Here is a 12,910-nt window from a genome sequence, read left to right on the forward strand (position 1 = left end):
GGATGCGACGCGGCCGCTGTTAACACCAAGTGCCTCTCCCACGAAGGGGGTTTAACAGCCGCGGCTAGGCGGTCGGGATTTAGGAGGGCCGAAGGCGCCGGCAAAGAATGAACTTTAGAGGAGATAATCGAGCTAAACATTTCATTGCAGAATTAATACACGTATTTCCTTTTTGACGCTCGGATCGGCACTTGGGATCTTCGGCTCGCGGCTGGAAGATACGTCGGTCACGGACGAAACTTGGACCCGACGAGAAACGTGGTTCCTTCGATGACGATGTGACATGAATGAGCGCCATCGCTCGTATAGAATGCATGACTCGAAGACGCGGCGGCGGCGGCGGCAGCGGCGGCCCCCGAGGTCCCCTCAGTGGCGTAAGTATCCACCTCAGACGACGTTACGTCGAACCACCTCTCTCGATGGTCACCCCTCCCATCCCCTCTTCCCATTTTGACGCTACCGCTTGACTCGTCTCGTTGTCTCTCCTCTCCCGCATCACCCCCGTCTAAATCTCCGTTGTTTATTGCAAATGGATTCCGCATCATGATGCCCGGGTGGCTGCGGGACCCTATTCAAATACCTCGTGTTTCCTCGTCAGGACCAGCTCGGTTCCTCCCCCCCCCTCTCCATCCCACTCTCTCTTTCTCTCCTCCTCCTCCTACCCTCTTCGTGCACGGGGTTGTTATTGCCGGCGGCGTGATTGCTCTCGCTCGAGATCTTTCGAATAATTTACTTTGCACGATACCACCACGACATACTACCACCGTCCGCACCGCCGTCTCTCTCGCCCTCGGGGTCAATCTCCTCTCTTTTCTTCTCTCTCCCTCGCTCTCTCTCTCTCTCTCTCTTGCACTTTTTTTGTCAGGGTAATCGAGGATCGAAAGCACTCGGCCGGAAGATCAGAAAAATTGAGTGGATCCTAATACGGGAATGCGATTATCCGAATTAGCGGATCCCGCCGCTGGGTCTGGGCCTGGATCTTCGGATCGTCCTTCCCCCTTCCCGTGCTCCCTCGGCCACAAGTCTCTAACACGCGACTGCTACTTTCTCGAATTACCGTAAACTTTACAATGTAGATAGCAGACTAGCTTTCCTGGGCGATTCGATTCTCTCCCGTCAGGCGGGTCTTTCGTTTCCTTTTGGAATATTTCGCTGAGGTAATTCGACAGTGAGACGCGAAGGCAACACGACGTATTGGGACACGGCCGGGATGTTTCGAGATATCGGGAAGAAGGAAGAAGCGGAGGCGGGAACGACACGGCTATCGCGATCCTCCGTTAACGATAAGTGGCTTAAGTACTCCCTGTTTATTTTTCCGCGCGCAGTACCGTGGGAGCACCGTGGGAACCGTGAATCGACGGCGAAACCGAACGTAACGGGGTACGACGAGGGTGAAGTAGCGTGCCGTTGGGAGAACTGACCTTGGTAGTTTTGCCAGAAGGCCGACGCCTGGCTACCGATGAGATCCAGCCCGTATCCCCATGCGGGTTTCTCCGGCGTCGACGGTTGCTGGGAAGGGCGCGGCACTTGCGCCTCCCGATACTGCTGGGCCGCTGCCTGTTGCTGCTGAAGGGGTTGCTGCGGCGGTTGTTGCTGCGACGATTGCTGCTGCGACTGAGAATGTACCGGGCTAGCCTCCGGCGGCTCCGAACTCGTGCGCGCCTCCGCCGTTACGTTCTCTGTGTCATAGAAAGATAGCAATCGCCCGATTATCGCGATATTAAAAAAAAAAAAAGAACTCGTCTCCGTCTCTAAATCTTTCCCCGTGTGTGTAGGACCGTGACCGTCTCGCGACTCACCCCGTCGGCGCCCAAGTGGCGGAGTGGCGTGCCTTTTGATTTGAAATTAGTATCGCGACTCTCTGGATTTGACAGGATTAATCAGCGGTACCAGTGACGGCAGCAGCAACAGCAGCGGCGGCGGCGGCAGCGGCGGCGGCGGCGGCAACGGCGGCGACGGCGACGAACGGAGGCGACGGTGGCGGTAGCAACCGGGGGAGGTAACGCGAAAACGATGAGGTGGAAGAGACGGCGGGGAGGCGAGAGGCGAAGGAACCAGGACGTAACATTATATCGGAATAAGAGATTTCACTTAAAGGGTTTCGCGTTTGAGTTTTGGTAGTGACAGGAAGAAGGGTGGTGTGCCGCTTGTTGCTGCTACTTCTACTTGCTGGAGGATCATGGGGCGAGACGCGCGGTGCCTAGTCAAGGTGCTGGAGCGCCGGGGGAGGGGAGGTAACAGGGGGAAACAGGCTGCCATCAGCCAGCCGACGACGGAGAGGGATTGCACCGCCGGCAGGGGGATAAGTAAGGAATCATATTCTGCCGGGTGTCAGGCTGTTTGCTCTGCCTCGGCGTATTAATTAATTTATTCCGAGATCACCGCTGGCCCCGGGGCTCTTAACGGAAAGACTGACGACGAGCTCGCGAAATCCTAAGAAAACCCGTCCATTTGCAGCGATAGTCCGCGCCTCTCGCATCTAATCTACGCGATAAAAATCGTAGGGCGTTTTTTCTTTTCCCAGCGGACGCGGCGCAGAGCGGATATTAGCCGAGTTTTCGGCGCGAGAACAGAGCGTTTTAAGTATTTCTCTTTAAGCTCTTGGGTATAAGCTTCTTAGGTGAATGATACTTTTCCGATCTCGATGATAGAAATTGGTCGGTGTAAAAACTTATTCGCGGAGAGGACGATTCGCACGTACCGGTAATCGCTCTGACTTGCTCCGAGGACGCGCCCGTGGCTTTGAGGGCCTCCTCCAGTTGTGTGCGCCTCTTCACCTCCAAGTCCAGCTGCTCCTGCAGCCGTTTCCTCGCTCTCCGTTCCTTCTTTAACCGCTTCTGGTAGACCACTGTAACAAAGAATAACGATCACTCGTAATATGACTGATACAAATTATTTGTAAGACGCTATACGTTTCGCGAATGCCGACGCCTTTCGGAGCGCGGCTCAATGGGAATACGTGTCAAATTCACGCTGACCATCTCCGTCCCCCAGGTGGCGGAACCCCGGCGTGGTCAAAGTCCGATGGAATTATCCTGGCGTATCATTCTACAGCGGGGGGCTTCACACCGAGCGCGGCGGGCCCCAAAACTCAAAGTACACGTCTAAGCGGGGGTCCGATCGTCTCGTCAGCTACCGTGCGCGGATCCGACGGTAGCCGGTCGAGTCGAACGCCCGAGACGAATCGTTTATCGATTTCTCACAGTGAGTCACGCCACTAAAAAGATACAGGGAGTTGCATCGGACTCCCGCGTTTGCATAATATACGAGTATTGAGCTAATGTGAATATGTGCACAGGTGCGTATAAAAGGTTCGATAAGGGGAAGGGTAAAAAGTTATTCTTTCCTGCAGGTTTTGTATTTACTTTGCTGACGGTATTTCGCTCGTCGTTTAGAAAAATAAGTAGGCACTCGGTGATAAAACTCGTAAGAAAAATATTAAAAAAGTGCAAACGAATGGTTTCGAATCGGACCGGATGAGATTCAGTTCGAATTTGAATTTTTATGATTTGAATCTGAACTATTCGAAAATTTCGAATCCAAGATGGTTTGAATATGAATCGTATAATTAATTCTTACCTTTGGATCGAAACCAAAGAATATTAATAATAAAATGAACTATACTATTTTAATTACTGGGTAAATAATTAGATAAAACGTTATTGGATATTATATTAGGGTATTTTAATAATTTATCTATGATCTTGTTGACTCTGAATATATTTTTCGCCTTATGAAACAAATTCACGTTATATAATCAGTATTATTTTTCCACATCAAAATATTCTCTTATCTACACGTTTAAATTCAATCCATGATAATAATTATGTTATTAATTAAAAATTATATTTCAGAGTTCGACTTAATTGCATTCGCTTCAATTGTGGTGAAATTTGGTCAATTCAGTTAGATTCTAAAAAAGAAATTCGATTCGATTTGACACAGAAAAAATTCTTGATTCGCGCATCTCTAAAAAATCTCTAAAAAAATGGCCGTGTAATATAATACACTTTATGCCTTCAAAGCAAGTTTAGTTTTAGAGAATAAATTCAGAACGTAGAACATGATCCGATCAAGGCTCAGACTAGCGCAAAGTTTCTCCTCGTGCTTATTTAAAAATTGTGTCACGAAGCATTCCACGGCAACTTGTTGTCGACCACAAATATTACGACAATGCAGGTAGGCTTGTTCGCTCTTTCGTGTCAGACCATTCATTCTGGTCTTGATCGCCGTACTTTCAGACTTCTTTTCCGGATTCCAACGTCCCGTTCTTTGTCGCCAGTGCAGACGTACACGAAATCAATCCACCGTGATGCGCGCACACAGATTTGCGTCGGACACTCACGCACGCACACACACACACGTGCGCGCGCGCAACATTAGATACACGTGTAGGAGGGCGCGAATTCGCCACGGTAACGGGTGTGCACGTAGGTTCGCTCAGATACGGCATACAGACCGATCGGTTTGATCGGTCGAGACCCTCGCGTCGGCGTCTTTGAACGCGCTCTCTCCCCCTGCCCGCTTTAATTATTTTCCGTCATTGTGAACCGGCGCGTCCGGCCATTGTATCCTCTCCCGGGCGCATCTCGGCTCTCGACACTTTTGGCTCGATCTCTCTCGCGGACTCCGGCTTTGTTCGGCGACGATTCTGCCTTGATCGTTTCTCGTTGCGCCGGGTTGGCACGGCGCGGCGTGGCGCGTCCGCGCCCGACGAGAAATCATTGACCGGTTCTTGCGTCCATTCGAATCCCGCGAAAAGGTACCTCGGGGCAAAAAGATTAGGGTTCGATCGATTATGCCTCCTCGATTCCATTCCTTCGATCCTCTCCCGAGATGCCGTCGAAAACAACACGATGTCGCGAACGCACGCTTCCTCAAAGTATCGAAGGTTTTTGTTAAAAGAAAAAAAAATAACACTAATCGCCACCTTCTTTTTCGACATCGATGATCTATGCACGTTGCGCCGTGCTGAAATATGCACTCGTCAAGATCCCGGTGTAATCGGTTAACGTACCGAAATAGATCTGTCGCGATTCTTCGGGGTGATAGGCTCGGCGGAAGACAGTAGCTCCTACTCGCGTTCTCTCGACTTAACGTTACCCTACCCTGACAGGTAAAACGGTAGCGCGAGGCGTAGGTACCACGTCGCCGTGGGCGTACTCGGGTACGACGACATACCTTCCCTTCGCTCTCGCGCCGGTGCAGCATGGAGATTAGGGCACGCGGCTTTAATCGCCCTCCGCTCGCGCGTCATTTCTGGAACGGTAATCAGAGGATCGTATTGCCGCCGCCGTGGAAGTAAATCGTCGTGAGGCCGTGCAAAGGCATCCATCCACTTTAGATGCAAATGCATTTCTCATTCGGCCACACACCGGCATCGCGAGAATATCAAGCATTTTTCTCTCAAATCTCGCTGCGCGCGCGCGTGCGCGCGTGTGTACGCGTACATGTGCGCGCGAATAAACGTCGCGGAAGTATCGTCCTGCTCGTCGCTCGGACTCGAGATCGAAATTGAACGTCCACGGATCCGTCGTGACTCTATGGTTCGAAGCAACAGCGGATACCATCGATGAGCCATCGTAAGTGGGTATCGCGATCCTATCGATCGTGTCTCGCAGGTGGCCACTGGTTGAGCATCACTGATACGTGATTGATTCCCGGCAGACAAGGCGCAGACAACCCCTTCGTCCCCTCTACCTCTTCGCCATGGCCGTGTGCCCCTCCTTTTCCTTCTATACCTCTCCGTTTCCCTCTCGTGCACTCTTCTCCTTATCCACTTTGGCATAACGCGCCTCCGAGACGTTTCTCTTCGTTCCTTTTCTTTCGCTCTTTCTCTCTTTCTCTTTCACCTGATGTTTCGTCTCCTTCGCCCTCTCTTCCTCTCCTTCTTTCCTACGCGAAACGAAACAAGGGTGGAGAGAAAGTGGGAGAGGGTGGGGGAGGACAGGAGGACGAGGAGGGCAGAGGCAAGCGAGGTTGCGGGACGGCAGCAGCAGGGAGGAAGAAGGGGGCAGACTTCTCGCAGTGACGGGAGGGGCGGTGAGGAGGAATCGGGGGGAGAGAGAGCGAGTGAGCGCCGGGGCACGGGGGGACAGCATTATGATGCAAAGATGGCGCGGCGGCGGCACCCTAGAATTAGCTCGAGCACTCGCCATTGGCCGCTCAGCAAACCACTCCTTCGGTAACAACCGACTGCATACGTTGCATACTAAGGATACACGCGAAACGGCAAAGAATTGCCCCGAATGGGGCTGCTCGCTCCAAGGACCCGGCGACGTCGTCCACGGTGCCCAGGCCGGGACGAGGAATGTATCCGCCAGATCTGCGTCTCTCCTGCTGGCTCGCGACGAAGGACGAGCCTTTTTTCTTCCGTGATACTTTGTTAGGCAATCGCGTGAGGGCCTCGTGCCGATCCCCATGCTTGTAAACTCAGACAGGATCCCTTTATGCGGTTGACTACATTGTCCCGATTTTTCTTAAACACAGCCCAGCCGGGAGTATTCTTTTACACACGGATACGCGTTACACATTTTTTTCTAATTTTTTTCCCCCGTGCCGCCATCGTGGCACGAAGGAGAGGCATCATCGTGAATGCCGAATCCGCGTTGCTCTTTCGGCGACAGGGATCGTTGTGTCTAATAGAGCTCGTCCGTGACCGCCGCGCAAACTCGACAGAAAACACCGACGTGGTGCGTCACTCGAAGGGTACTCGTAGATTGAGGAGGAACTGTGGTAATTTCATGTTAGCGGATACCAGAGAGAGAGAGAGAGATTGCACGGGTCGCGGAACGGTGTTGGTGATGGCTGGGCGCGGACGTTGCTGCGCGGGGGTCTAAGGTCTTAGGGATGATTCCAGAGTCACGGTCGCACGATCTCGCTCTCGAGATTCGACGAGACGCGAGATTACGACGACGGACAATACTTTGCCGGTCGCGAAAAACTCTGCCGTTCCACGGCCTCTCTCTCTCTCTCTCCCTCTTCCTCTCTCCCTCTCTTTCCTTCTTCCTCTCGGTACTCATCGGAGATACTCGGGCTTTTTGCGCGTTACCTCGCCTTGGATGTAACTGCGGCGTAACTTCTTTCCCGACCGAATCGAGCACGCTCGGATCTCTGGGCTGGTAACCCGGTAACTATCGAGGCAATATCGTCTCGGGATTTCAACGCAGTGGGCTTCTTTCTTGCATTCCGACGAACGTCGGGGGAAAAACGTCGCGGTATTCGATCGTTATCATCCGCGTCTATCCTCTTCTTATGTATCTCGCGCGATCTTAATTATCCCCAAGCGCGTGTAATTGCATACTTTGGAGCTCGACGCGTATGTCACCCGATATTCCCGCATTCGTGCCTTTGGAGATAGATCGTCGAACATCGAACCTATCCCTGTATATTCCTAAGAGCCTCGACAATTTTTTATTCGCACTTTCCGGTTAATTCGGCACGCCGGGACTGACTACCGCACGCGCGCATGCGTACGTGCATGCGTGCGCCGGGTGACATCGATGAATTGCATAAGGCGCGTAACAGAAAAGGAAAGAAATTCGCGGTCGATTATGAAATCAGAGCCGAGATGCATGCAACTCGTCGAACGGTCGTCTCCCGATGCGGTAGATCGCAGATAGCTGAAACGCCGAGTCGTTGTGCATCGGGCAGGAAGGCCGCGACGAAGGGAAAACGGGAGAGAGATGAACGAGCGATCGAGAGAGACGGTGGGACAGGGAGAAATAGAAGGGGAACGAAGGCGGAGAGGGTGGTCCATTAGATAATGCAGTCAACAGAGAGAGCGGCCTCTCTCATCGGGCACGTCAAAATACATCAGCTACCACTGTGCGCTCGCTCAGAAATCCTCTGACCGCTCTCGGCGTGGACTCCCCACGTCGAAGACTCGTTGGCTGGTGACTCTCCCTCTCACTCCCTCTCCCGAAGTTCACCGTGTGTTTAACGCTCGCCCGCCCGACAGGACACGATAGATCTCGATCGCCGATATCGAGTTCCGCGGTGGCGGATAGGTCAGAAATCGCCGGGTTCCGTATGAGAATGCGGTACCGAAGTTATTTAACCTCGGCCATGGAAGCACCCTGGCATCGGCTGATCTATTCCGAGATATCCACGCGGATTCGCGCTTGAAAGAAACTTATCTATTCGGCTCGAATTGTACCATCAAATCGTCCCGAAAATCTACGTACTAATTTTCTGTGACCACAAGAAGGCAAATTGCTCTTGAGCAGATTTTAAGTTATTTTTCACAGAAACGTGCGAATTTTTTATGTCGAAGTATAAATCGAATCGTATCGTTGAAACGTAATTTTTAATTTACAATATAATTATTATTAGACTAAGTTTTAACACGCAGATAATACGAGAATATTTTGACGTGGGAAAATAATATGTAACATAAATTAGTTTCAACATACTTAAATATTTAATCAGTGTTTAACGTTAGTAATTAAAACAATTAGGTGAAAAATCATAGATGAATTATTAAAAGGCTGTGATGTACAATTGTATTCAATAACGTTATCCAATTACATACGTAGCTATTAATTAAAATAAGACAATATCATTAATTTGGTTATCAATACTCTTTAGTATGGGATCCATGGAATATACCTACTAACGTGATCGTACACCATCAGAAAGGATTTCTGTTACCGAGACAAAAATGTTCTTGACACATTTATATTTTTCGCAACCTCATTTAGTATAAAAATAAGACGATATCTAATTAAAATCAATAATTCTTATTCTCCTCTATCGAATTAAAAAAGATTGACTTACTATATTGAGACAAGAATAACTTATTTAAATGTAAGTTTATAAATTCTTGCGTTTAGAACAAAGTGTTCCTCTATCTTACGAAGTTGGCACCACGATATTCGACAAAAGACGATTTTAGATTTTAGAATTTTTCATTTCCCTTTCTAAAAAAGAGATGTTACCAGCGCGAATATCGTTAATATCGAACAGTTGAGGCCTCTTTTTCGCGATGTTAATTAGTTTTCTCGAAGCGCGGTGTGCTTTACTTCTCTTTTAGATTCATTGTGAAAAAAGATTTGCAATTTAGAAATATACATTTGTATACACTAACTATTGAGGTAAAATCACTAATCTTGGTAATAAGAATTTAAGTAACAACGATTTTTGTTTCGAAACAGTCTCGATTGAACACAGAATTAATCGTTAATTTAATCAATACCAATAAGTCCGCAGAATGATACGCAAAACTGTAACACAGTATATTCAACTTCGTAGGCGGCACAACGAATTCCAACGTTTTTTTGTTGTTTTTCACTCGGCGCGGTATCGTACGACGTTACGCGGGCCAATGGTTACCTGAAGGTCGCCGCGATATCATTCGCTCGCCGAACGTCGTGCCGGCAAGCAGTGGCGAGAGTCGCTCCGTGCGTAGCATTTCCTTTTGTGTTATCGGTTTTCAAGACTCGATCGCGACGAATGCAGGGATAAAACGCTATTGAATTGTACACCTTTATCAGTAACAAGTAACGTTCCTTGATTAATTATTAAGTTTCTACAACTTGTAACGAGAAACGAATTGCATGTTGAGGCGACGGCTCTTTATCAACGTATACATATTTCACGAGACTAACTCGTCTAAAATTTTAATGTAAACCGTGGTACTTTGTCGCGGTTACATCTCGTTTACGCACCGCGCTTTTAATTATCTATCGATTTCGCGTAATTTGTTGAATTTTCGGGAAAAGAGAGAAATTTGTACGACTTCGGCGTTCGCGCTGTAATTCGTTCTGTCATTCTTCGCAACTCGAATGGGCAGGAAGTACAGAAAATCGTTTATTGCACGTCGTTACATTATGTAAATGATCTCGATTAACTGTTGCCATTATTGAATGACAAAGATTGTAAAATATCGTTTCGTTAAGGACTAATAACTACTTTACCGCAGATTATGCCTCCGGCGCTCGCGTTGCGTTTTATATCGCCAATTCAAAAGTGTCCATTATCCTATTCTTCCGAATCAAAAATGCAAATTGTTAGTTTGAGTAATTTGTATGACAATTTGCGTGACAAAAGTCACGCGATATTTGTTAATACTATTTCGTGCGTTTCGCGGTATTTCACATCGCGTACGGGAGTGTCCGAAATTTCGTGCGATCGATGATTTTCGCGAGTGAGTGTTATGTAAGTGCCACAAGGAAATCTGAGAGGAGGAGGAGGCCCAGGAGGCATCGGGCAACAGCGGAGAAATCGGTGAGGTGAGTGTCTTACATTTTTATGTTATTTGTTACTTGTGCAAAATAAAGCACCTGTTCTATGTTTTTATTTTATTTGTTCAAATGATTCGGACGAAGATTCGAATAAGTGTTAGAGACAAAACCATACGTAAAAAATTTTGTGAGTTTATATTTAAAAGAAAGACTTTTTCAGTATTCTATATATAATTATTTTTATAAATACCTATTTTTTCAAATATAAAATATGAAGTATATTTAGTACAATAATTTTGATTTTACACAATTCGCCTATAATAATCATATACAAACATATTTGTATGTTTGCAGTTTAACATATATAGTTGATGTACAACTCTGCTGTTGCGAATCGTATCAGTGAGTAATAAATTACTTTTAATTTTAAACTGACGTTGCGCATACAATTACTTCTTTTCGTGTATAGAAATTCTTAAAAATATATAAAGCTCAACCACAAACTGCGCGCGCGAAGCGCGCGTTTTGACATCTCTAGTAAGATTAAAGTATTCATTTCTCTATAATAAATATGATTGGCGCCACATCGATCCTATTTTATGATACGGTGAAGTGTAATGGCACTGGATCTGGAAATTTTTTCCGTGAGTATTATTTTGCATTAATGAGAAGAAGAAATGTGATTTTATAAGAATAACGGAACATATAGTACGCATTGAAATTAGATTGGAAATTGTCGAATAATTCAGCTTCGAATCGTACATATTTAAATTTGAATCGAACCAAAACTCACCCGATGCGATTCGACTTGTATCCGAACAGTTTGCACGTCTCTGATGGTTTATACATCAACGATGACATGAAACATCGTCGCGGTCGATTGCGGATAACGCTTCGGGATCGCGTCTGCCGGACGCAAACAATCAGTGCGGGGCCAGGAAACGTAATAGCCGAATCCAATCAAGGAACCCGCGGAAACTAATATAGAGTCAGGGCGTCTTACCCGAACTGTGCTTAATACCCCAAGCCGAGAAAGAGAGAGAGAGAGAGAGAGAGATAGAGAGGGAGAGTGAGGGGCCCTCCGGGAATAGCAATATGATTTACATTTTGCGGTTATATTGACCATTCTCGCCACCTGCAGCACTCGCTCTCCTTCGTGGCCCCCAGGCTGCGCCAAGAATGACCGGCTTCCACTCCGGAAAAATTAATAATAGCTCGCCTTCGGGTTCGTTAAAATCGATCACCATTCCCGTTCCCGCGGTAATACCAGCTACTGCGATCGACCTTTTTTTTCTCTCTCGCGACAACTCCACCTCGCGCGCAATAAATCGCAATTTTATAATTACTTTCCCGTGCGTTTCTATCCGAGCGTTCGCCCTTCGGCCACAACGAATGATATCGGCGTTAATGGGACCCGGCGATTTTTCCGTCTCAGCGCGACAATTTTTTTGTTCCGTTTGTCCGTCAGACTCGCTCGCTCGCTCGCTTGATCTGGGCGCGGTCGCCCGTTAATTATCTATATTCGCGACCGACGTGAAACGACGACGACGGTTATGACTTGTTACCCCTCGAAGAAATCCGATTTGCGTAAAAGGGCAAGACAGTGCGCGCGTACACGGTAAACGCGTAATTACAATTCATGAAGGCGGACGGACCAGCGTCTGGACGAGCTCGTAATCTCCACGGGACGCGTTTCTCGAGGCCCCAGAACCAACCGAAACACCCGTTATCCGTGACGAGAGGGTGCAGGACGGTTCTTAGGCACCTACTAGAAAAGCCGCGGTCGCTCCAGCAACGCGCGCTCGCGCGCTCTTCTCCGACGGACAGCATCTGCGCTCTACGGCTCTCGATATCCATACTGTGAGCTGTGTGTTGAATAATATTACACTTAGCCCGTACCCACTCGGACGATTATAGTTGGAGGCAACGTCGATAGTAGTAGTTAGACCGTGCATCCTGTGCGAATGCTAATTTCAGAGGGTTCCCCTCCGCTCGAAACTAACTCGAAAGAAGAATTACGACGCGTGCTCCAGCCGCCTCGACGTCGATTCGCGGCGAAGCGAAAAGAATCCAAGTCGACGGTATAAAGTGGTAACATCGGCAAGGAGAAAGACACGCGTGCGTGATCGATCGATCGACTCCGATGCCGATTCGGAATCCCGGCCACGCGAGAGCCCAGGACACAATCGACGCGAGCAAAAGTTCCTCGACCGGTCGATGGGGCTGCGGCCTCGTTCAAATATCAATTTCCCGGCGACAACTTCTCGGCGGCTCTCGCCACCCTCCTGCTCGCTACGACCCATATGGAAATGGAGATCGGTCATCGAAATCCAGTTTGCGAGTGGAAACATCCCGAGAGGGTCAGCCGTCTTATCCGCTCTTCCCTTTCTCGTGCCACCCCTGTCCCCACCGGTCCCCTTTCTCTACGGTATAAACCGTCGTAAAGTCGAAAGCTTTCTCGCTTTTGCGTATTATTCTTTTATCCGATCCAAAAATGAGGGTAGTGGCATCCGGCGATATTCGCGGGAATATCCGCCGCGTCTTGAATAGACCCGGCAACGCGCCCGAGGCCGAATCTATCGCGCGATACATGGTGATCGCGGCGGATCTGTTTCATCTCGCGGGGATGTTTTCGTAGGATAAACTAATTTATCCTATTAACATCCGCCGTGTATTTTACTTCGTTCGTTTAACGGTGCGCGCTGCGATTTTGTTTGCCGCGTTTA

General features: G+C 48.5%; 1 protein-coding gene across 1 annotated transcript in view; it reads right to left on the reverse strand.

The window, feature by feature from the left end:
• Nucleotides 1–564: 564 nt before the first annotated feature.
• LOC105564254 (RNA polymerase II degradation factor 1-like) overlaps nucleotides 565–12,910 on the reverse strand; it is a 41,142-nt gene continuing 28,796 nt past the window's right edge. The window contains exons 2-3 of the mRNA XM_012016497.1: nucleotides 2,702–2,848; nucleotides 565–1,679 (exon numbers count right to left, since the gene is read on the reverse strand). Of these exons, the coding sequence (XP_011871887.1) occupies nucleotides 1,117–1,679; nucleotides 2,702–2,848 (710 nt within the window). The 3' untranslated portion in view covers nucleotides 565–1,116. The remainder of the gene's footprint in view (nucleotides 1,680–2,701; nucleotides 2,849–12,910) is intronic.

The sequence above is a fragment of the Vollenhovia emeryi genome, unplaced genomic scaffold, assembly GCF_000949405.1.
Source record: "Vollenhovia emeryi isolate VEMERY1.0 unplaced genomic scaffold, V.emery_V1.0 DF939167.1, whole genome shotgun sequence".
Classification (NCBI taxonomy): Eukaryota; Metazoa; Arthropoda; class Insecta; order Hymenoptera; family Formicidae; genus Vollenhovia; species Vollenhovia emeryi.